Source organism: Dendrobates tinctorius, unplaced genomic scaffold, assembly GCF_039654945.1.
Source record: "Dendrobates tinctorius isolate UK_male_01 unplaced genomic scaffold, ASM3965494v1 ptg000058l, whole genome shotgun sequence".
Classification (NCBI taxonomy): domain Eukaryota; kingdom Metazoa; phylum Chordata; class Amphibia; order Anura; family Dendrobatidae; genus Dendrobates; species Dendrobates tinctorius.
The window spans coordinates 20242784-20268581 of NW_027361726.1; the positions used below are offsets into that span (position 1 = coordinate 20242784).

Here is a 25798-nt window from a genome sequence, read left to right on the forward strand (position 1 = left end):
GTTTTTTCCAAGCTGGATCTGTGGGGAACCTATAACCTGATACGTATTCGTGCGGGGGACGAATGGAAGACGGCCTTTAACACCAGGGATGGCCACTATAAGTATCTGGTCATGCCCTTCGGCCTCTGTAATGCCCCAGCCGTCTTCCAAGACTTTGTAAATTATGTCTTCCGGGATATGCTCTCCACCTCGGTGGTGGTCTATCTGGACAACATTCTTATCTTTTCTCCAGATTTGGCCTCCCACCGGAGAGACGTTTGCAAGGTCTTCGACCGCCTGCGAGCGAATTCCCTCTACGCCAAGTTGGAGAAACGCCAGTTTGAGCAGGAGTCCTTGTCTTTCCTGGGCTATATCATCTCGGCCCAGGGTTTGGCTATGGATCCTGCGAAATTTCGAGGGGAAATGGACTGGCAAGAACCCCACTCCCTTAAGGCGGTGCAGCCCTTTTTGGGGTTCGTTAACAACTATCGCCAGTTCATTCCCCATTTCTCCACCTTGGTGGCTCCTTTGGTCACCCTCACCAAAAAGGGAGTCAATCCTAAGGTATGGTCGGAACAGGTCTCCGAGGCCTTCTCCTCCATCAAGACACATTTTGTTGGCGCCCCCATCCTCCACCGTCCCGATGTGGATAAACCATTTATCCTGGAGGTAGATGCCTCGTCCGTCGGTGCCGGAGTGGTCCTTTATCAGAAGGACGCTCAAGGCCGGAAGCATCGCTGCTTCTTCTTCTCTAAGACCTTTTTACCGGTGGAGAGGAACTATTCCATCGGGGACAGGGAGTTGTTGGCAATGAAGTTGGCCTTTTCTGAGTGGAGACACCTGGAGGGTGTGCGGTTCCCCTTCCAGGTGTACATAGACCCTAAAAATCTTGTATATCTGCAAACGGCTCAGCGGCTGAATTCTCGCCAGGCCAGATGGTCGCTGTTTTTCTCCCGCTTCCGCTTCACCCTTCACTATCTGTCCGATGAGAGGAACGTCCGGGCCGATGCTCTCTCTCACTCCGTGGTGTCCTTGGAGGAGGAGATTGAGCCTTAGCTAATCGTCCCATACGAGAGCTTGAGAACTGTGGCTCCGGTCCCTCTTGAATCGGTGCCCCCGGGCAAGACCTTATTCCCCGCCCGTCTGCGACTAGAGGTTCTCGCTTGGGCCCACGTGTCAAGGGTGGGAGGTCACTTTGGGACAAAGCGGACCACTGAACTCCTGGCGAGGACATATCGGTGGCCGCACATGGCATGGGACGTGGGAGATTACATTCGGGCATGTGTCTCCTGCGCCTAGAACAGGCCTTCTCATCAGAGGCCTGCCGGGCTACTTTACTCCCTGCCGAGGCGGACAGACCTTGGGAGATGGTTGGCATGGACTTTGTGGTCGGTCTGCCCAAGTCCAGTGGCAGCACTGTCATCTGGGTTGTCACCGATCATTTCTCTAAAATGGTGCACCTGGTACCACTCTTGCGGCTACCTTCTGCACAAGGCCTGGCAGCATTGTTCATAAAAGACGTCTTTCACTTGCATGGCATGCCGGACAAGATAGTCAGTGACCGCGGCCCCCAGTTTGCGTCTCAGCTCTGGAGAGAGCTCTGTAGTCTGCTCAATATTGAGCTAAATATCTTCTTGGCCTATCACCCCGAGACGAATGGGTTGGTTGAGAGAGCCAATCAGACCCTGGTCACATACCTACGACATTTTGTCTCGGCCAGGCATGATGACTGGGCATCCTTGTTACCATGGGCGGAATTTGCTTCGAACAACGCTGTGGCCGATTCCATCGGTCAGACACCGTTCCTCCTTAACTACGGCCAGCATCTGCGTGTCCCTGACCCTATGCCGTGTCGTCCACTGATTCCAGGGTGGCAGACTGGGCGGTGGAGGTTCGTGACATTTGGGACTGCACTCAGAATGCCATCCGGGCCTCTAAGGAGAGAATGAGGGCTTCCGCCAACACGCACCGGCGCCCCGCTCCGACCTTTGCTCCTGGCGACTTAGTGTGGCTCTCCACCCGTAATATCAGACTGCGGGTTGAGTCCACTAAGTTTGCACCTCGCTACATTGGCCCTTCAAGGTCCTTGTCACGCCGCCTCTGCATACGCACCCGGCCTCCACTCCCACGCCGCAGCCCCCCGCCATCCGACAGCCACGGCGGTCCAGTCTGACAGGCTCGCGGCCGACAGGGTCTCTACATGCAATGCGCATGCACCATAGGCCGCGGCCACGCCTTCCTCCTGTTACTTGTGCTCCAGCAAGGCCCTGACCTGGAAGCACCTACTGACCAATGGCAGACCAGTCAGGGCCATATCTGGCCGTTCCCCCTTGAGGGAGGCGCCTGATCGTTGTGTTTGCTAGCACGCTGGGCCCTGCTTCCTCTTGTGCTCTCTGCAGTCTTGCAGTCCTATCTTCCGTGATTCCTGCAGCAGCTCCACGCTCGGTGCTCCGTTCTGCTATCCACGTTCCAGTCCTTCCGTCCCACTCCAGTCCTGCCTCCTGTATTCCTGCACCATCCTGCTATCCATGCTCCCGTCCTACAGTCCTACTCCAGTCCTTCCTCCTGTGTTCCTGCACCATCCTGCTATCCACGCTCCAGGCCTACAGTCCTACTCCTGTCCTGCCTCCTGTGTTCCTGCACCATCCTGCTAACCACGCTCCAGTCCTACAGTCCGACTCCAGTCCTGCCTCCCATGTTCCTGCTCTGTCCTGTCGTCTATGCTCCAGTCCTGCAGTCCCACTCTGGTCCAGTCTCCAGCGATCCTGCCCTGTCCTGTTTTCTACACTTCACTCCTGCACTCCTACTCCAGTCCATTCTGAGCCGCCCCTCTCGGTACCGGCTATCATGGTACCCGAGCCCCTGGGCCTGCTCCTAACGATCCCTGTATAGGGGTCGGCTCCACCTGGCAGCTCGCCCAGAGTCCCTCGGTGCCACGGTCCAGAGGGTCCACTCCTGGAGATTTGCCTCCTGACCAGCCGTGGTAACAGTCCTTGAGCAGATCAATCCAGTGGTCTACCGCCTGGCCCTTCCACCACACTTGGCCATCTCTTACACCTTCCACGTGTCCCTCCTTAAGCCTGTTCACTTGTCCCGGTTCTCCGAGTCATCTGCCGGGACATCAGACCTGTCTTAGGATGAGTTTGAGGTCAATGCCATCGTGGGACGCAGAGTGGTGCGTGGTAAAAAGTTTTATTTGGTGGACTGGAAGGGTCATGGTCCAGAGGCTCAGACCTGGGAGCCAGAGGAGAACATGCTCTGCTTCTCAATTATATATCTACAGCCGGTATAACCTGGGCATTTCCTGTATATAATTATATATGTACATCTGGTATAACCTGGACATCTCCTGTATATAATTATATATGTACAGCTGGTATAACCTGGGCATCTCCTGTATATAATTATATATGTACAGCTGGTATAACCTGGGTATCTCTTGTATATAATTATATATGTACACCTGGTATAACCTGGGCATCTCCTGTATATAATTATATATGTACAGCTGGTATAACCTGGGCATCTCCTGTATATAATTATATATGTACAACTGGTATAACCTGGGCATCTCCTGTATATAATTATATATGTACAACTGGTATAACCTGGGCATCTCCTGTATATAATTATATATGTATAGCCGGTATAACCTGGGCATCTCCTGTATATAATTACATATGAACAGCTGGTATAACCTGGGCATCTCCTGTATATAATTATATATGTAGAGCTGGTATAACCTGGGCATCTCCTGTATATAATTATATATGTAGAGCTGGTATAACCTGGGCATCTCCTGTATATAATTATATATGTACAGCTGGTATAACCTGGACATCTCCTGTATATAATTATATATGTACAACTGGTATAACCTGGGCATCTCCTGTATATAATTATATATGTATGGCCGGTATAACCTGGGCATCTCCTGTATATAATTATATATGTACAGCTGGTATAACCTGGGCATCTCCTGTATATAATTATATATGTACAGCTGGTATAACCTGGGCATCTCCTGTATAGAATTATATATGTATAGCTGGTATAACCTGGACATCTCCTGTATATAATTATATATGTACAGCTGGTATAACCTGGGCATCTCCTGTATATAATTATATATGTACAGCCGGTATAACTTGGACATTTCCTGTTATAATTATATATGTACAGCTGGTATAACCTGGGCATCTCCTGTATATAATTATATATGTACAGCCGGTATAACTTGGACATTTCCTGTTATAATTATATATGTACAGTAAGTTTTTCTAAAATTTTATGTTTTTGTTCTAGGAAAATAAGTAATACAGAATGAAGACCCTTCTGTTTCTGTGTGTGGGAGCGTGTTTTCTGCATTTGGGGGTCCTGCAAAGCTTATATCTGACAATTAAAGCCCCCCGAGATTTGCAGCAGCAGTCCTCCCATAATTACGTATTCATCAGCCTTGAGTTTAATATTGCATCCCTGAATTCCATCGCAGCAGAGCTGGATCGTCCCGGCAGCTCCTTCCAATCTACAGATGGACTCACCATATTCCTAAATGATGATCGGAGCCCTCGCAATAAAAACATGAAGGTGACGGCTGTGGATTTCAATAATCCCACTGAAGCCAAAACCAAACTCAACAGCTATGTGACCGAGAAAACCAGCGGAAAGATCAACAACTTATTCAGTGGCTTCACAACGTCTACCGATGCAGTTATCGTTAGCTATGCTGGTGAGTACGGTCATGATCAGCCCTATCCCAGGTCAGGTACAGACTACTGCAGCAAATGATGGCGCCAATTACACATCACTGACTAATCATTTCTGCTTTCTAGATGCATGGAAAGTTCCAGTAAGTGGAGGAAGCAAATACACAGTTCAGCTGACAGGAGAGTACAATGCAATGGTCAATACAGAGCTGGGATTCACTATGATCGAGATTCCAAAGAACCAGAATATCAAGGCACTGATCATAATTCCAGATAATGGAAGGGAAGAAAAAGTGGGAAAAGCTGTGACTGATGAGAACCTGACACAGTGGAGAAAGTCATTGACCAAACAGTAAGGAACCTGATACTACCAGTACAACGAACTATGTACAGGAAAACAACCACTATAATACTACCCCCTATGTACAAGAAAATAACTACTATAAGGCCGGTGTCACACTAGAGAGGAATACGATGAGTGAGAGGCGCTAAAAAAACGCATTGCACGCGGACCAATGATTCTCTATGGGGCAGCTCCCATCAGCCGTATTTTTGTCGCGTATTTTCTACGGTCCGTGTATATCGCAGCATGCTGCGATTGTCAGCGTATTATGACCGTAGTACGCCAATGCAAGTCTATGGGTGCACAAAAGCATCGCATTACACACGGACCACACGTGTGACTTGCGAGAAATACGCACCCGGTGTCCTTTAGAAAAGCCGGCAATTCAGTGCCAGATACAGTAAAATCACACTGACAGGTTTAATAAAGAAACAAAGTAATAGATACCGTATATACACATAGAATGCATATATATATATATATATAAATATATATATATATATATACACACACATGTCATTGAGACACATATATATATATATATACAGTGGGGCAAAAAAGTATTTAGCCAGTCAGCAATAGTGCAAGTTCCACCACTTAAAAAGATGAGAGGTGTCTGTAATTTACATCATAGGTAGACCTCAACTATGGGAGACAAACTGAGAAAAAAAAATCCAGAAAATCACATTGTCTGTTTTTTTTTCATTTTATTTGCATATTATGGTGGAAAATAAGTATTTGGTCAGAAACAAAATTTCATCTCAATACTTTGTGATATATCCTTTGTTGGCAATGACAGAGGTCAAACGTTTTCTGTAAGTCTTCACAAGGTTGCCACACACTGTTGTTGGTATGTTGGCCCATTCCTCCATGCAGATCTCCTCTAGAGCAGTGATGTTTTTGGCTTTTCGCTTGGCAACACGGACTTTCAACTCCCTCCAAAGGTTTTCTATAGGGTTGAGATCTGGAGACTGGCTAGGCCACTCCAGGACCTTGAAATGCTTCTTACGAAGCCACTCCTTCATTGCCCTGGCGGTGTGCTTTGGATCATTGTCATGTTGAAAGACCCAGCCACGTTTCATCTTCAATGCCCTTGCTGATGGAAGGAGGTTTGCACTCAAAATCTCACGATACATGGCCCCAATCATTCTTTCATGTACCCGGATCAGTCGTCCTGGCCCCTTTGCAGAGAAACAGCCCCAAAGCATGATGTTTCCACCACCATGCTTTACAGTAGGTATGGTGTTTGATGGATGCAACTCAGTATTCTTTTTCCTCCAAACACGACAAATTGTGTTTCTACCAAACAGTTCCAGTTTGGTTTCATCAGACCATAGGACATTCTCCCAAAACTCCTCTGGATCATCCAAATGCTCTCTAGCAAACTTCAGACGGGCCCGGACATGTACAGGCTTAAGCAGCGGGACACGTCTGGCACCGCAGGATCTGAGTCCATGGTGGCGTAGTGTGTTACTTATGGTAGGCCTTGTTACATTGGTCCCAGCTCTCTGCAGTTCATTCACTAGGTCCCCCCGCGTGGTTCTGGGATTTTTGCTCACCGTTCTTGTGATCATTCTGACCCCACGGGGTGGGATTTTGCGTGGAGCACCAGATCGAGGGAGATTATCAGTGGTCTTGTATGTCTTCCATTTTCTAATTATTGCTCCCACAGTTGATTTCTTCACTCCAAGCTGGTTGGCTATTGCAGATTCAGTCTTCCCAGCCTGGTGCAGGGCTACAATTTTGTTTCTGGTGTCCTTTGACAGCTCTTTGGTCTTCACCATACTGGAGTTTAGAGTCAGACTGTTTGAGGGTGTGCACAGGTGTCTTTTTATACTGATAACAAGTTTAAACAGGTGCCATTACTACAGGTAATGAGTGGAGGAAAGAGGAGACTCTTAAAGAAGAAGTTACAGGTCTGTGAGAGCCAGAAATCTTGATTGCTTGTTTCTGACCAAATACTTAATTTCCACCATAATATGCAAATAAAATGAAAAAAAAACAGACAATGTGATTTTCTGGATTTTTTTTTCTCAGTTTGTCTCCCATAGTTGAGGTCTACCTATGATGTAAATTACAGACGCCTCTCATCTTTTTCAGTGGTGGAACTTGCACTATTGCTGACTGACTAAATACTTTTTTGCCCCACTGCATATATATATTTATATTTCACCTACACCTCCCAAATTTTACACACAAACCCTCATCTAATTACTAGTGAAAGACATATAAAAAAAACATGAAATGAAATGGTTTACTGTATGTAAACCATGTGTCATTTCATGTCGGGTTGGGGAATGATTTTAATGAAGCCGGCAATTGAATTAGCGGCTAATCTGCTATGAAGAACTATATGAAATATATATATATATATATATATATATATATATATATATATATACACAGTACAGACCAAAAGTTTGGACACACCTCATTCAAAGAGTTTTCTTTTTTTCATGACTATGAAAATTGTAGATTCACTCTGAAGGCATCAAAACTATGAATTTACACATGTGGAATTATATAATTAACTAAAAAGTGTGAAACAACTGAAAATATGTCTTATATTCTAGGTTCTTCAAAGTAGCCACCTTTTGCTTTGATTTCTGCTTTGCACACTCTTGGCATTCTCTTGATGAGCTTCAAGAGGTAGTCACCGGAAATGGTGTTCCAACAATCTTGAAGGAGTTCCCAGAGATGCTTAGCACTTGTTGGCCCTTTTGCCTTCACTCTGCGGTCCAGCTCACCCCAAACCATCTCGAATGGGTTCAGGTCTGGTGACTGTGGAGGCTAGGTCATCTGGCGTAGCACCCCATCACTCTCCTTGTTCAAATAGCCCTTACACAGCCTGGAGGTGTGTTTGGGGTCATTGTCCTGTTGAAAAATAAATGATGGTCCAACTAAACGCAAACCGGATGGAATAGCATGCCGCTGCAAGATGCTGTGGTAGCCATGCTGGTTCAGTATGCCTTCAATTTTGAATAAATCCCCAACAGTGTCACCAGCAAAGCACCCCCACACCATCACACCTCCTCCTCCATGCTTCACGGTGGGAACCAGGCATGTAGAGTCCATCCGTTCACCTTTTCTGCGTCGCACAAAGACACGGTGGTTGGAACCAAAGAGCTAAAATTTGGACTCATCAGACCAAAGCACAGATTTCCACTGGTCTAATGTCCATTTCTTGTGTTCTTTAGCCCAAACAAGTCTCTTCTGCTTGTTGCCTGTCCTTAGCAGTGGTTTCCTAGCAGCTATTTTACCATGAAGGCCTGCTGCACAAAGTCTCCTCTTAACAGTTGTTGTAGAGATGTGTCTGTTGCTAGAACTCTGTGTGGCATTGACCTGGTCTCTAATCTGAGCTGCTGTTAACCTGCGATTTCTTAGGCTGGTGACTCGGATGAACTTCTCCTCCGCAGCAGAGGTGACTCTTGTGGGTTGCCCCTCACACCCAGGGCAGCGGGGTACTCGGTACCGGGCCGGTGTCAGGGGGATGTGTCACAGCAGCGGTGACCCGGTTCATGGCCCTGGGAGCCCAATATCAATGGCGGTGATGTCAATAGTGTTATAGCTTAGTTGAATAGTTCGTGACGCCACCCGTGGTGTTTGGCAAGTAAGATGTTGAGCCAACGCTGCATGCAGATCCACTGGGACTGATGGTGTGGTGCAGCAAAGATGGTGTAGCTCCCCACAGGTGGAGCTGTAGTCCCAGGGCAGTGTGGGTGCAATGGATGAGGAGAGGCGCAGAATGGTATAGATACTGGTACCCAGATGTAGCGGTGCTGAAGGTGTTAGCTACGAATGAATGGAGGACACCAGGGCTTGTAGTTTCAAAGCCTTACTCACAGTTCGTGGTACCCACTGGTGCCCACCTCCGTGCCGTGTCCTTCGGGGTAGAGACTCAATCAACCTCCCGGGCAAGTCAGGGTTCTCCTCGCCAACATGTGCCTTTCCTGAACGACTCCTCTATTGCGCCTTTTAATGTCAAGAGCTCCAGTACCGTAGTTCTCTGGAATTCCTCCTGTCAGATGTTCCTAGAACCTTACTTGTATGACAGACAGCTGTAGCCTCTATCGGGGACTCCTCTCAGAGTCCTGGCTCGCAAATCGGTTGCTGTTGTGTCCCAAGTCTTGGATGGGAGTAGTGCTTTTACAGCCAACTACTCCACCGGTGTCTGCTGCAGAACCATAAGTGTCCATACAACCTCGGGGACCGGGCCCCGGCCTTGCGCTGAGAACCTATAGGCAGGGTTACTCTTCCAACCCACAACTCCTCTCTGTTCTCCTACTCCTTCGTTCCGCGCTGTTCCTTCTCCTTCTTATGGAAGCTTAGGTTGCAGGTCTACGTCTTTCTCCTTCTCTTCTCTTTCCCGTGCCAGCTGGCTCAGATCACTGAGGCAGCTGCAGCACTCTTTCTAAACTGAACTCAAACTGAACTCAAAACTAACTTCAGAACTGAACTCCTCTCGCCTGACCTCCCGTCAGACTGACCTACTATCCTCAACTTTCCCTCTCTTTTATACTAACTCCACCCACCTCCCAGCACATCTCGTATTACAAAGCAGGGCTCCACGAAGGGTGCTCTGCTACCCCCAGCCTGAAGCTGCTAGGCGGACCTACTGAACTATCCTGTGTGTGGGATGCAGGTGTTGGAGTGTGGAAAGGAGTTCCCAACCTACCTAGTTGGTGGGGCACTACACCTTAGGATAAGGTGCAGTACCTCAATGGCGACTGAGCCTCAGGGGCGCCACACTTGGTCTTCTTTTCCTGGGGCAGTCCTCATGTAAGCCAGTTTCTTTGTAGCGCTTGATGTTTTTTGCCACTGCACTTGGGGACACTTTCAAAGTTTTCCCAATTTTTCAGACTGACTGACGTTCATTTCTTAAAGTAATGATGGCCACTCGTTTTTCTTTACTTAGCTGCTTTTTTCTTGCCATAATACAAATTCCAATAGTCTATTCAGTAGGACTATCAGCTGTGTATCCACCAGACTTCTGCACAACACAACTGATGGTCCCAGCCACATTTATAAGGCAAGAAATCCAACTTATTAAACCTGACAGGGCACACCTGTGAAGTGAAAACCATTTCCGGTGAATACCTCTTGAAGCTCATCAAGAGAATGCTAAATGTGTGCAAAGCATTTGAAGCACCTAGAATATAAGACATATTTTCAGTTGTTTCACACTTTTTTGTTAATTATATAATTCCACGTGTGTTAATTCATAGTTTTGATGCCTTCAGAGTGAATCTACAATTTTCATAGTCATGAAAATAAAGAAAACTCTTTGAATGAGAAGGTGCATCCAAACTTTTGGTCTGTACTGTATATATGTGTCTCAATGACATGTATATATATATTTATATATATATGCATTCTATGTGTATATATCTATTATTTTGTTCCTTTATTAAACCTGTCAGTGTGATTTTACTGTATCTGGCACTGAATTGCCGGCTTTTCTAAAGGACACCGGGTGCATATTTCTCGCAAGTCTCACATGTGGTCCGTGTGTAATGCGTTTTTTTGCGCACCTATAGACTTGCATTGGCGTACTACGGTCGTAATACGCTGACAATCGCAGCATGCTGTGATTGGCACGGACCGTAGAAAATACGCGACAAAAATACGGCTGATGGGAGCTGCCCCATAGAGAATCATTGGTCCGTGTGCAATGCGTTTTTTTAACGCCTCTCACTCGTCCGTATTCCTCTCTAGTGTGACGCCGGCCTAACTACTATCATACTGCCCCTATGAACAAGAATATAACTACAATAATACTTCCTCGTATGTACAAGAATATAAATACTATAATACTGCCCCCATGTACAAGAATATAACTGCTGTAATACTGCTCCATGAACAAGAATATAACTAGTATAATACTGTCTCTATGTACAAGAATATAACTACTATCATACTGCTCCAATGCATAAGAATATAACTACTGTAATACTGCCCTTATCAACAAGAATATAACTACTATAATACTGCTCTTAAATACTATAATACTGCTCCTCTGTATAAGACAATAACTACAATAATACTGCCCCTATGTACTAGAATATAACTACTATAATACTGCCTCCTATGTACAAAAATATAACTGCTATAATACTGTCCCCTATATTCAAGAATATAACTACTATAATACTACTCATATATACAAGAATATAACTACTATAATACTGCTTACTATGTACAAGAATATATCTACTATAATACTGCCCCTATGTACAGGGACGGTTTTAGGCAAAGTGGGGCCCTAGGCAACATTTAAAATGGGGCCCCAAATGCTAACATATTGCACATCACACAGAAGCATTTCGATTGTATTTACATGCGCTGAGTTAAGGCCGCTAAATGAGTGTGATTGACAATATTGAAGTCGTTCAACACTTGTTTCCCAGCCTCTTTCCACCGTCTGAGAAAGAATGATAGGGACAGAACAATCACTAATGGATCAATCTGTCCCCATACAGTATCATGTTATCAGCAGCACATCTAGTTTACACCCCATAGCCCTCAAAATAATATAATGTGCCCCATAGTCCTCCATATAGTATAATACACTCCCCATAGTCCTCCATATAATATAATGTTCCCCATAGTCCTCCATATAGTGCAATACACTCCCCATAGTCCTCCATATAGTATAATACACCGGCAGTCATCCATGTAGTACAATTCACTTCCCATAGTATAATGCACCCCATATATCTTCATGTAGTATAATGTATTCCCCATAGTCCTCGATACAGTATAATGCAGCCCACATATAGTATAATGCAGCCACCCCATAGAGTATAATGCAGCCCCGCCATACAATACAATGTAACCCCCATAGAATATAATGCAGACCCCCTCTTACAGTATAATGCAGCCACCCCTTAGAGCATAATGTAGCCACCCCACAGAATATAATGTAACCCCCCATAGAATATAATGCAATCCCCCTCATATAGTATAATGCAGCCCCTCCATAGAATATATGGCAGCCTCTTATATAGTATAATGTAGCCCCTCCATAGAATACAATGTAGCCCTCCTCATAGTATAATGCAGCCCCAATAGAATATAATGTAGCCCCCTCATAAAGTATAATTGAGCCCCCATACAATATAATCTAGCCCCCATAGAATATAATGCAGCCCCCCCATAGAATACAATGTAGCCTCCTCATATAGTGTAATGTAGCCCCTTCAGAGTATGATGCGATCACCCCCCATAGAATATAATAAATATAATACAGCCCTCCCATAGAATATAATGTAGCCCCAAATAGAATAGAATACAGTCCACCTCCCCATAGAATATAATGTAGCCCCCCATATCATATAACACAGCCTCCCCCATAGAATATAATGTATAATGTACCCCCCATGGTACATAATATAGCCACATAGTATATAGCACAGCCACAAAGTATATAACAGCCCCACATGGTATATAGCACAGCCCCACATGGTACACAGCACAGCCCCATGATGGTACACAGCACAGCCCCATGATGGTACACAGCACTGCCCCATTGTATACAGCACTGCCCCATGGTATACAGCACTGCCCCATGGTATACAGCACTGCCCCATGGTATACAGAACAGACCCATTGTACACAGCACAGCCCCATTGTACACAGCACAGCCCCATTGCACACAGCACAGCCCCATGATGGTATACAGCACAGCCCCATGATGGTACACAGCACTGCCCCATTGTATACAGCACAGCCCCATGATGGTATACAGCACAGCCCCATTGTATACAGCACAGCCCTATTGTATACAGCACAGCCCCATGTTACACAGCACAGCCCCATGTTACACAGCACAGCCCCATTGCATACAGTACAGCTCCATTGTACACAGCACAGCCCCATGATGGTATACAGTACAGCCCCATGATGGTACACAGCACAGCCCCCCATTGGTATACAGCACAGCCCCCCCATTGGTATACAGCACAGCCCCCCATTGGTATACAGCACAGCCCCCCATTGGTATACAGAACAGCCCCCCATTGTATACAGCACAGCCCCATGATGGTATAAAACACAGCCCCATTGTATACAGCACTGCCCCATTGTATACAGCATTGCCCCATTGTACACAGCACAGCACCATTGTACACAGCACAGCACCATCGTACACAGCACAGCCCCATCGTACACTACACAGCCCCATGATGGTATACAGCACAGCCCCATGATGGTATACAGCACAGCCCCGTGATGGCATACAGCACAGCCCCATGATGGTATACAGCACAGCCCCATTGTACACAGCACAGCCCCATTGTATACAGCACTGCCCCATGATGGTACACAGCACAGCCCCATGGTATACCGCATCTCTCCCTATGTCTATGATGCCGGTATAGTTAAATGTGATGGCTGGGGGAGTCGTCGCTGGGGGCAGGAGGGGCCCCCTGCCTCACAGGGGCCCCATAGCAGCTGCATGATGTGCCGCTAGCTGGGGGCCCCTGGGGGAGCGGGGGCCCTAGGCAGCTGCCTAGTCTGCCTGCCCCTAATGCCGGCCCTGCCTATGTACAAGAAGAATATACAGTATATACTCGAATATAAGTCACCCCGAGTATAAGCCGAGGCTCCTAATTTTGCCATGGAAAACTGGGTAAGCTTATTGACTCGAGTAAAAGCCGGGTATGCGTTGTCTCCTCATCCGTATCCGTGGCTTCCCCCGTCACTGTCCTGGTATGCAGTGGCGTAACTACAAAGTTATGGGCCCCGGTGCGAACACGCACATCTCCGCTCCATATACCTCCTACACACGTGGCTCCTCTCCGTACACCTCGTACACATGCGGCTCCGCTTCGCACGTCGTACACACACGGCTCCACTCCATCCAAAATTGTACACACGGCTCTGCTACATCCACACTGTAAACCCCTCCTGATCCCACACATAAACTTTAACTCATCCAGCACCATGACAACCTGCACAGTAGAGTCCTGCAGACACCAGGCTCCTGATCATGTGATCCCTGACTCCTCCCCTCCTGTGACTTCATCACAGGTCCTGTGCGCACAGCCACAGAACAGCCTAGGACGTCATTGCAGGCTGCGGTGGGTCTATCTGGGAGGGCGAGGATGGGGTCGGTGCATGGGGGGTGGCGGCTCAGTGCAGTACGGGAAAAATAGAGTCCCCGGGCGGTACGTGGGTGGCGGGGGATCAAAAACGGAACTGTCCCGTGAGCATCGGGACAGTTGGGAGATATCATCTGACTTGCCGGGCCCCTGACTCCCCCCGGGCCCGGTCGCAGTGGTAGTTACGCCCCTGCTGGTATGCGTGGCTCCCCCCGTCCCGTCGTTGTAAGTATGGCTCTCTCGGTCCCGTAGTTGTATGCATGGCTCCCCGGGTGCGTCTTTGTATGCATGGCTCCCCTGGTCCATCGTTGTATGCATGGCTCCCCCGGTCCCGTGTTGTATGCATGGTTCCCCTGGTCCCATCATTGTATGCATGGGCTCCCACAATCCCGTGTTGTATGCATGGCTCCCCCAGGCCCGTCGTCTGCATGGCATACCCCCTCCTTTCCTGGTGTGCATGCTTCAAAAAATAAAAAAAATCCTACTCCCCCCTCCTCCAGCGTGCCATTGTGAGCAGGTTTCTGGATACAGTGACAGACAGGAGGCAGAGCAAGGGTTAACAAGATAGAACAATTTAACAGAACAAGGTATTCAATCCTCGCAGGGAGGTTAAAGAAGGGGTAAAAGGGATAACAAATGGAAAGCAATAACAGTCCTATGAAGGAACTTATCGTGTCCTGTATGCTCTTTTGCAGCAGACGGATCCCACAGGGGGTTGTAGAACCGTCAGCAGCAGGATGATGTCCTCAGATGGGGTCCTTTAAACAATGGTCTGTCTTCTGGTGGCAGCAGTTGGTCTCCGGTACCTTGGGCCGAGCCCCTCGGCATTCTCTATGCGGCAGGTGCGCTGTACTCACGGTCACGAAGCGCACTGCACCTTGCTCTCTGGCAGTTACAGGGCACACAGCACTTCGCTCTCTCAGGCTCCCACTGGTGGCGTCGAGAGGGGATGAACGCAGCCCTGCGCGGCGCCAGTTCTCAAGGGATGGAGCACACCGCGCTGCCTGCTGATCACCGCTTGTTCGCGCCAAAAACTAACTGTTTCCGCGTGCTTCTCACTACCCGGCTTAGTCACGCCCCCTCTTCCTGTCTCAAGGGGCCTGTCCGGTACCCTATTTCTTCCCTCAGGCAACAAAGAGGACGCGGCCTCAGCAGTTCCAGACCCAGTTTATTACAGGTACTTTCAGTCCGGTCTTCCTCCTTACACTCCTCTTCTCCTTTAGCTCTCCATTCCACAAGCGAGACCTCTTTGTGCTCCTTTATGTTCTTCGGAGGTGGGCCAGATGCCGACAATTTTCGCTCCCATTTCTGCCTTTCTTGTACTATGTTTTGCTGAAGAAAATTGTTCTGCGCATACCGCAGAGGCGGAACACCAGCGTGGTTACACTGAGTACTTCGAGGCACCGCTTGAATTTTCTCATCAGGAGTACTCAGAACTTCAAGTACCTCATGCAGAATTTCAACATCGTGCTCTTCTTCATGGAATCCAATGTCCACCTCCACTAAATCATCTGACTGCGCTCTAGGCGTGAGCCCTACCTCCGCCTCTTCACTGGAGCTGTCATCAAGCAGGTGACGCCTTCTCTCTCACTTCTCGGCGTCTGATGCCAAGATTCTGTCTGGCTCTGGGCGAGGCTCCCCTCCTGTCTTGCTAAATTTTCTCCCAAATTAGGTTATTTACCTTAACTTACGTAGCGCTCACTGGCATCCCAACCAGGCAAAGATTATTGACAATCTTTTATTTCAGCAAGCAATCATTTTGTTTTACATAGCACATGAATAGTCTCAAGATTTTAAAAAAATGACAGTTATGACATGAAAGATTTCAGCATCAATAATAATTACCGAGTTATTGTAGCATCACCCTTCGAATCGGGGGACCTCGATCAGCGGGAAGGGGTTTTCCTCGGTCAGCATCACAGACTAAGTGCGTCCACTTGAATCGTCTGGAAAGTCCCTACCCGCTGAGGAGGTCAGTACTTTTTATAATATTAATTGGAATGATCACGCACTGACATGCGCAGTAACTTGTTTTTTTTTCACATTCCTCCTTTATCTCAGTTGGTTTGGTTCTCACATTCCTCCCTTCCAACTCCCACAACAATGCCTGAGCAGGTGGTTGCTTTTCACATTCCTGAGTGTGTGCTCTCCTCATGGTAGGAAAAGTTCAGATTCCGGTCACAATCCATAGTATCCAAATGGATGTTTCAATGTACTGCAATCACTACCTTATTGACTGGATGCCTATCTATACCAGTCTCTCACTCATGCATATCCCATTTGTATCACAATCGGTCCTTGATTGCAGTCTTTTAAACACCATCTTTATAGGACACCATGAGCACTTGTGGTTTCTTGCAACACATTTTATAAGCTATATAGCAATTCCATATGGATAATAGAATCACTACAATAGCCATCACCAACACGGGATGAATCAGCCAATTCAATAATTTGGTAGCTGAGGGCGAATACCCTAGAAAAATATCATACCAATGATGAGAGGTAGCATCAGCAATAATCAATCCCATTTTTACAATCTTATCTGCTATAATAGTGGTGCTTATCACATGCATTTGTATAGTTCTATTTAATTGAGTAATCATATATTTTCCTTCTTCTGATTGTTCAATTATATGTTTCAATTTCGTTAAATTTACCTCCCAATTATTGATTTCTAATGTTGGTTCCCACTCAATAGTGGCAGCAGTTGTTACATCTGAGCTTAACAGAAAAGTTTGATTTTCCCATTGTAGTGCGGTTACATTTCTTAGGCATCCCACATAAGGTACTATCATTCCAGAGATTATTGGAACATCCGTTATTACACATACCTCTTGTGGGGCTATTTCAATCAACATTCTATATGAGGTTGGCAAAATGATGAATTCACATACATTCATAGTATTTTGTAACAAACATGGTTCATATACGGCTGATTGTAACCTGCAAATTTTCCCCTCTAAAGTATCCTCACATAAACTTAAATCATGAGTACGATTATTTTTATCAATATATAACCCATTAAACTTGGGCATCCATAACCACTGTTGTCCAGGAATACCTAATAATAATGGCATCACTACAAATCTACACATTACTTGTTGATTGGTTACATTATAAACAATCAATAGTCCTGAACACAAAGTGTCATTGCAAACCATCTTAGGAGCTTCTATTCTTAACCAGGAAACATTGGGGATTGTATTTTTAAATACGGTCCTCCAGACTAACCCATTCCCGGTCATAAGTTGAGTTTGCATATTATTTTTCTGCTGAATTTGATATATAGCTTGCAGCGTACATATTGTCCAGTTAACTATTATGCTAACATTAGTATTAATTTCTAAATTTAAGGTATCTGAAACATTTTTCATTTGTAAAAGAAAAGTATCCATTTGTAATGCCTGCTTCCAAGGACGCCAAATAGTAGGCATCCATCTACCTTGTATAGTCAAAGCATCTTGGATATCTTTTCCGGCATTATGCATTTTATTTGCCAAAGTTTCAATATCAAATGAGTTCAAAGTCCCAGTCACAGCCCCGACTCCTCCCAATACTGTATCATACCATGCCCTTTTACCCCTATAATGGCATGCAGGAGTAGGTGGGAAGATTATTTTGGCTGCAACAACAGTCTTCTGCGATTGAGTTCCTGTTTTTACACATGATGTGGGAATCTTCTTCATCTGTCCTGGATCAGCTTTAGTCTGTGACATCAGATACACCCGGAGTATCCTTCCCCATGATACACATGATAAACTAGGTATCCCACAGCATAGTCCTGTTCCGTTATAGGTTCCCGTGTGATTATTACAAGGCGGATATTTCTGTCCTGTCATCGCTACCATCTGACGATTGGTGGCATTACCACAAAATATAATCATAGTTTTGTTTAAAGTAAAAGTGAACTCAGTTTTATTCTCCCCTTTTGAACTATAATTATCCCATATCGACTGATCAAAGGTTAATTGTTCAGTCGTCCAACAAATAATATGATCTTCAGCTTGAATATTCAAAGTGTCCTTACTATCAGCTAAGTATATAGTAGACTTAGTCCCATTATAATACCACGGTCGGGGATATTTTGCAGTTATGGTGAGATTAACGTCAAAAATCACTTGAGTGGTGAGTTTTCCCCAACCTCCACATCCGGCATTTTCATTCGGGGTGGTTCGGTTGTATTCCTTCCAATCTCCTGGCCTCGGAACGTACTCCTTCCTGAATTTTGTAGTCAGACAGATTCCAGGAGTCCAGGCACCGATGCTGTCCAAACACGCGAGCCCAAGGATTCCACTTAACCATATTTGAAGATTTGGAATCTATAAAATCAATAATCAACATTATTCTCTCAAATAACATTTTTCTTGTGGGATATATTCCCATTTTTCCACTCCTGGCCTCATAATTAACAGGGTATGGTCTTTGCCTATTGCTATCACTTCAGCCTCTGAAGGCGGTCCTTGGGTATTTTGAACCCAGATTTTGGCTCCCACATTAGTGATGTTAGAAGAGCCAAAACCTTTTGAGCCTCTGATCGTTAATTCTGAAGGGGCTGTTCCCTCTTGCACATCTGACAAATTTATTGGAATCAAAAGCATTTGCGCAATACGCTGTAATTTCTCCAAAATTAGAGGCTCATTCCCCAAATTTATCATTAATACTTTGATTTCTCCTTGATAATCTGCATCTATGACTCCTCTCACCACCATGGCCCCCTTTAATGCCAAACTAGACCTAGTGGTTATCTGTCCATAGTGGTCCTTTGGAATCTGACACCCCAATCCTGTAGCTATTGGTTTTACTTTCCCCTGTGGGATCACAACAGTTTCCAATGCACTCAAATCCAAACCTGCTGAATGTGGAGTTGCTCGTTCCGGTATTCGTGCTTCTTGATCAGTTTTCCACCATATGACGGACCTTATCAGGTGTGCCTCATGTATGGTGAGATTGGGTGTAAGCATCCTCATGAGAGGAGTCATAGAGTCTGTGATAGGCCTGTTTTTAATTATCTGTAAAGCCTCACTCAAATTGTCTCTCCATTGTCCATACTGTGTATCAGATTGATTAAGTTTTCTCAATGTGGATTTTAATAATCCATTCATTCTTTCCACCAAACCTGCTGCTTGTGGATAGTAAGGTATATGATATACCCATTGTATATTATTGTCCTGAGCATATTTTTTAATGGCATCTCCAGTGAAATGAGATCCATTATCAGTTTGAATTTGTAAGGGGACCCCATAATACTGTGTTATTATCTCTAAGGTCCGCTCTGTGCTCCATTGGGTGGCTGCTTTACACGGAAAGCCCACCATCAGTCCTGAATATGTATCTACCGCAGTACAGACATACTTACACCCCCTACTCTCTGACAAAGGGCCGATGAAATCTATTTGCCATATCTGAGCAGGTAACTGGCCTCTGCCTATGTGTCCCATTACGGTGTGTGGTACCTCTCGTTTTTGTGAATGTTGACATATTGGGCAATGTTGTATAGTTTGTTTTATTATGTCAAGTGTCAGAGGCACACCTCTCTCCTGGGCCCACCTGTAAGTGGCTTTTTCTCCAAGATGTCCGCTTTTCTGATGAGCCCAAACGGCTGTACCTTGCAGCCATGCTTCTTTTTCTCCAGCATCAATCTCAGTAGTATTTTGTCGAATAGCAGCTGCTTTATCTGCTTCAGAGTTAAACAAACGTTCAAGTGAGTCAATTGGCATATGAGCATCAACATGAAAGACAGTGGTAGGTGTCTCTTGCACCATTTCCTCCAAATATTGCCACACTTCCCTACCCCAAATTTCTTTACCATGAATCATCCAATTATGCTTTTTCCATCCCATCATCCATGTTGCTAAACCATTTGCCACTGACCAAGAGTCAGTGAAAACATGACATTGTCTCCCTTTTTCAAAAGCTATTGCTAGGAAAACAGCATATAGTTCAGCATATTGACTACTTTTTCCCTCTCCTTCCATTTGGAGATGCTTTTCCAACTTTGGATTATAAGCAACACTTTTCCATAGCCTCTTCCCTCCTACATACCTAGCTGAACCATCAGTAAACCAAGCATGCTCTTGCTGGTCTGCAGTTAGATCCTCATAGGTTTTTCCCCATTTTACAGGGGATTCCTCCATCATAGATGCTTTTTCAAGTGGGTTGACTATGTCATCCCCAATTTCTGCAACTTTCTCATGGAGGGTGGCGGTCCCGCCTTCCCCTTTTTTCACTCTGTCAGAGACATACCACTTCCATTTGATAATACTTTGTTCCTGGGCATGGCCCACTCTGTTGGTTTTCGGATTAGACAAGACCCATTGCATAATTGGTATCAACGGTCTGAGTAGGACTTCATGTCCTAATGTCAACTGTTCTGTTTCAACCAAAGCCCAATAACAGGCTAACAATTGTTGTTCAAATGGGGTATATTTTTCTCCCGCATCTGGCAATTTTCTATTCCAAAATCCAAGGGGAACTCTTTTCCCCCCTTGTTTTTGCCAAAGGGACCAGTTAGCATACATATGCTGAACAGTGACATGTAATTCCACTGGCCCATTAGTCATTGGCCATAAATCTACAGCCTGTTGTATTGCTTCTTTTACCATCTCAAAGGCCGTTTGTTGTTCTTCACCCCAATGAAATTCATATTTTTTACAAGTAACTTTGTACAAAGGGGCCAACATAAGTCCCAAGTGGGGAATATGTTGCCTCCAAAATCCAAACAAACCAATGTAGGATTGTGTTTCTTGCTTCGTTTTTGGAACTGGGAAATTAAGTATCTTCTGTCGAGCCTTCGGGAGGATTTCCCGATGCCCTTTGTTCCATTGTATGCCTAAAAATTTAACCGTCTGTGACGGTCCTTGAATTTTTTGCCTCATTGATTTCCCAGCCTTTTTGTTTCATATGGGCCAATAGAATAGCAAGCTGTTCTCTTACAGCCTCTTCTGATGTTCCTTGAATCATTATATCATCAATATAATGAGAAAATTGCATATCTGATGGTAGTTTTAACTCATCCAAATGTTCTGCCACCGTCCGGTGACAGATGGTGGGACTGTGTAACCATCCTTGTGGTAACCGGGTAAAGGTATATTGTCTACCCAGCCAGGTAAAGGCAAATTGATCTTGTGCCTTTTCTTCTAATGGTATGGTGAAGAAGGCATTAGCCAAGTCTATCACTGCATACCACGTCCCTTCATGGGTTTGAATATTTTCGACAATGGTGATAGTGTCCGGTACAGCCGCAGTCAAGGGGGGAGTATGTTTGTTTAGCTCCCTATAATCCACAGTCATGCGCCAGGAGCCATCGCTCTTTTTTACTGGCCATACAGGATTATTCCATGCAGTAGTGGTAGGGCGCATTACCCCTGCCTCTACTAGTTCTTTCACTGTTTCCCCTATCTCCTTAAGTCCTCCTGGAATTCGATATTGTTTCATTGCTACCATTTTGGTGGCAGGAGGCACATGAACTGGGGGCATTTTTACTTTCCCTACTGTAACTGGCCTCATTTGAACATGGCCAGTTTTTACTCCAAAAGAAAATTTTCCTCTAGAAAGGTTCAATGTCATTCCTTTCAGTATATCTATGCCTAAAATATATTCTGGGATGGGCACTATCAACACTGGATATTTTCTAATAGGAAGATTATCTATTTTAAGTGCAACTTTTGTTTGGACTCCGGTGATCAATTGTCCTCCGATCCCGGCAATTTTTACTTTGGGACCTTTTATTTTATTAGGATTTCCATATATCAAGGTAGCCTCCGCCCCCGTGTCAATCAAAGCGGGAACTCTTTGTACATTCCCTCCTTTCCAATGTATGCTAAGATCGACATAGGGACGTTCGTCCCTTTTAATCCAAACGGGGGCTCGGCTCGCTACCTATAGCTGATCATTATCTTCCTCTGATGATGATGGATTGTGCCCCAAAGTGGATCTATTTTGGGGAAGGACCCGTGTAGCCACAGCAGCGGCCAATTCTTCCCATGGATAGATATTCTGAAAATCTTCCCATGAAACTTTTTTTGGTTTTTCCTCTTCTTTCTCCTTCTTTTGGGGCTTAACTACTCCTTTTTTCGATTCCTCAGATTTGTCCACCTTTTTGGCAGATAATACTTTTTGTTTGTATAATTTCCACAAATCCCGTGTATCCTTTCCATCTATTTTATCTTTCTCAACCCCTGCTTTCAAGAGGGCTTGAAACATTTCCCTTCTTGATACTCGATTACCATCCCCTCCAGTATTACCCTTCCAATCGGGATTGTAGGCACTCTTATTACCGGGATGAGGACCTTGGGGTTTTTGTCCCGTTCGCGGGGGCTGATCCCAATCCCCCATATCTTGTAGTTCCCTCATACGGGCTATTACTATATGGCAAGGTTCTCCTGTCATTGCCACCGTTAATGTTAAAATCACAGCTTTATAAGCAGGGGGAGCCGTTTTAACTATCCTGTTCCTCATACTAGCGGTGAGAGGGTATTGCAAATAATCATCCTCCGCTCCCATTACGGGCAAGGCAGTTCTCATTGCTTCTTCTTTGAGACGTTTGATTCCGTCTCGCAATGTATACCATTGTTTGTCACTTATTGGAATATCTGCCTCAGTAGCATATTTGTCCATAATGGCCGATGCCAGTATAACACTCAATCTTTGCATGGAATGTGCATTATTCTCTGTGAAATAATGTTTCATAGAGCGGGAGATAGCAGGATCTTTGGACAAGGAGATAAATTTTCCTATATCTCCTGCATCCATTTGTATCCCGGCTCCCCCATTGTCATGGATTCTTACCATCCATTCCAATTCACTTTCTCCGGTGCGTTGACCAAAACGTTTGAGAATGTCATCAATTTCATTTTGTGAGTAATCCTCCGTGGTTACTCTAGTACGAATAGGAAGGGATTGTTCATTAGTTACCATAATAGGATTCCCGTCCTCATCAAATTGAGGGTTTCCTTGCCCATCTACGGCTTGGGTATGGGTAACTTGTTGCTCCAACCTTTCTGACCTCTTTTTGATAGGGTTGGCCTTCACCCCTTTGGGTGGATTAATTACGGGAGACGGTGGGTCCTCCCAATCATTCGATGATGAGGTAGAATCCCACACATCCCCATCCCATCTTTCAGGATCCCAATCTACTGCAGCTGATGCAATCATTTTGTGTACTTTAGTCTTATTGATTTTTCCTCGCCTCTTCTTATATTTATTTTGGGCTATTTTTACAGCTGCCTTTTCTGCAATATTCTGGTAATGCTCTAACTTATCTTTCAGCAATCGGGTGTTACAGTCTAACACTGTCTTCTGACCTCCCAGCTCAATGGTCTTTTGTTCTAACTGAGAGCATTTTGCCTGTAATTTTTTATTCCTCTCGTGCATTCCTCGATATGCATTTAAGAGAATCCACATACGGCGCCCTAGCGCCACAACATCACCTGACTTCGCAGGGACACTACCGAGTACAGAAACAACATCGGTAGGTTCACAACCCTTGAGCTTATCCTTCCATGGTTCTGCCAAGCCACAATGAGCCAACTCATGTGCTATTATATTATATGGAGCCTCGGTCCAGACGGGGATCTACGTATGAGTCACTTTAGACTTTTCTTTTTTTCTAAACATCTTCAACAATGATAGTAATAACAATTATGGGTTTTGTTTTTTTTTCCAAATCCGTATATCTATATGCAATATACATATACATATATATATATATATATATATATATATATATATAAATTCAAGGATCCCGCCGACTACGCCAATTTATGTCTTGCTAAATTTTCTCCCAAATTAGGTTATTTACCTTAACTTACGTAGCGCTCACTGGCATCCCAACCAGGCAAAGATTATTGACAATCTTTTATTTCAGCAAGCAATCATTTTGTTTTACATAGCACATGAATAGTCTCAAGATTTTAAAAAAATGACAGTTATGACATGAAAGATTTCAGCATCAATAATAATTACCGAGTTATTGTAGCATCACCCTTCGCATCGGGGGACCTCGATCAGCGGGAAGGGGTTTTCCTCGGTCAGCATCACAGACTAAGTGCGTCCACTTGAATCGTCTGGAAAGTCCCTACCCGCTGAGGAGGTCAGTACTTTTTATAATATTAATTGGAATGATCACGCACTGACATGCGCAGTAACTTGTTTTTTTTCACATTCCTCCTTTATCTCAGTTGGTTTGGTTCTCACATTCCTCCCTTCCAACTCCCACAACAATGCCTGAGCAGGTGGTTGCTTTTCACATTCCTGAGTGTGTGCTCTCCTCATGGTAGGAAAAGTTCAGATTCCGGTCACAATCCATAGTATCCAAATGGATGTTTCAATGTACTGCAATCACTACCTTATTGACTGGATGCCTATCTATACCAGTCTCTCACTCATGCATATCCCATTTGTATCACACCTCCGCTCACCGTACCATTTATTCCAGGTGTCTGTCCATCCTCCATGGTCACTTTGCAACGGGCGGACCTTCTCTCTCCACTCTGTTCCTCGGGGGCAGGTTTCCCTGTCAAAGGACCGTCTCCTCCAGGTGCAGCGTTCTCTCCAGTGAGCATGACCTTTGGAGGAATGAGCGAATCTTCTCCATCGACTGTCTCGTGTAGGGCAACTCCTTGACATGTGTGCCATTTCTCCACAAGTCCTCCAGGAGAGGCATACCCCCTCTGTAACCGCTCTTCATCCAAGGATATAGGATTAGAGTTTTGGGCTGCTACTGGAGTTTCTCTTACACTCCGTATCTCTCCTCTAATCTCTATTATCCCCTTTCATAAGTTACCTCGGGGTATGGGATTGGACTCCATTCGAGGGACCACTCCAGCTCTGCCGCGTTCGGAGTAGATACTTCGAGGCTCCGGACCATCCCTGCCAAGGCTGCGGTCCTGTCATGGTTAGGACATGGTCGATGTCCTGTTCTCACAGGGTTAACTTTTGCCGGCCTCTCTTTGGATCTGGGAGGGGTATTTATACTCACTCCAGACTAGAATTCCTGTCAGCTATACTGTTATTCTGGCTGTGTGTCTGACCTCCCTGGTGTGGTGGATATTGCATTGCTTGTTTGATTCCCGTGTATGACCCGGTCTGTCCCCTCACTCAGTTCTCTGTCTCACGCTTTGGTATTATTGTGTTTTCCGGTTCTGACCCCCTGGCTTGGCTATTGTTACTTTGTTACAGTTTGTCCCTATTATACCGTCCATTGCCCGTTCTGGTTTTCTGATCTATTGCTACGTCCTGACTATTCGCTCTGTCTTACCCTTTGGTACTGTACTGCTTTCTCGTGCTTTGACCCGGCTTGATCTGGTTTTCGTCCCTGTCTATGCCCCTTGGTAACTTGTCCTGTAGTTACTTTTCTAGGAGTTTCCCTGCAGCTCCTAGCTCTGTGGAGCTTAGGTCACGCCCCCAGCAGTCAGGTGCTTCAGGTCCTGATAGTCTGAAGCATGCATAGTCACCGCTGCTGCCCTGCTCCACAGGTATCTTTGAGCACTGTTTTTGTACTCAGGACACGCGCACTGGCTCAGTGAGCAAGTGCATTGCAGTGTTCCTGACAGGTCCCCTGCTCCTGTGCGCATGCTTCTGCCCCAATTCCCAGGAAAGACATGCGCAAATTGACCCGCAAGCGCTCACACAAGACCTGCATTAGCAGCGCATCTCTAAAGCCTGCC

General features: G+C 45.5%; 1 protein-coding gene across 1 annotated transcript in view; it reads left to right on the top strand.

The window, feature by feature from the left end:
- Positions 1–25798, top strand: part of LOC141092143 (serpin A3-3-like) — an 85961-nt gene that overhangs the window by 41637 nt on the left and 18526 nt on the right. Inside the window, exons 2-3 of the mRNA XM_073578081.1 lie at positions 4285–4708; positions 4812–5037. Of these exons, the coding sequence (XP_073434182.1) occupies positions 4303–4708; positions 4812–5037 (632 nt within the window). The 5' untranslated portion in view covers positions 4285–4302. The remainder of the gene's footprint in view (positions 1–4284; positions 4709–4811; positions 5038–25798) is intronic.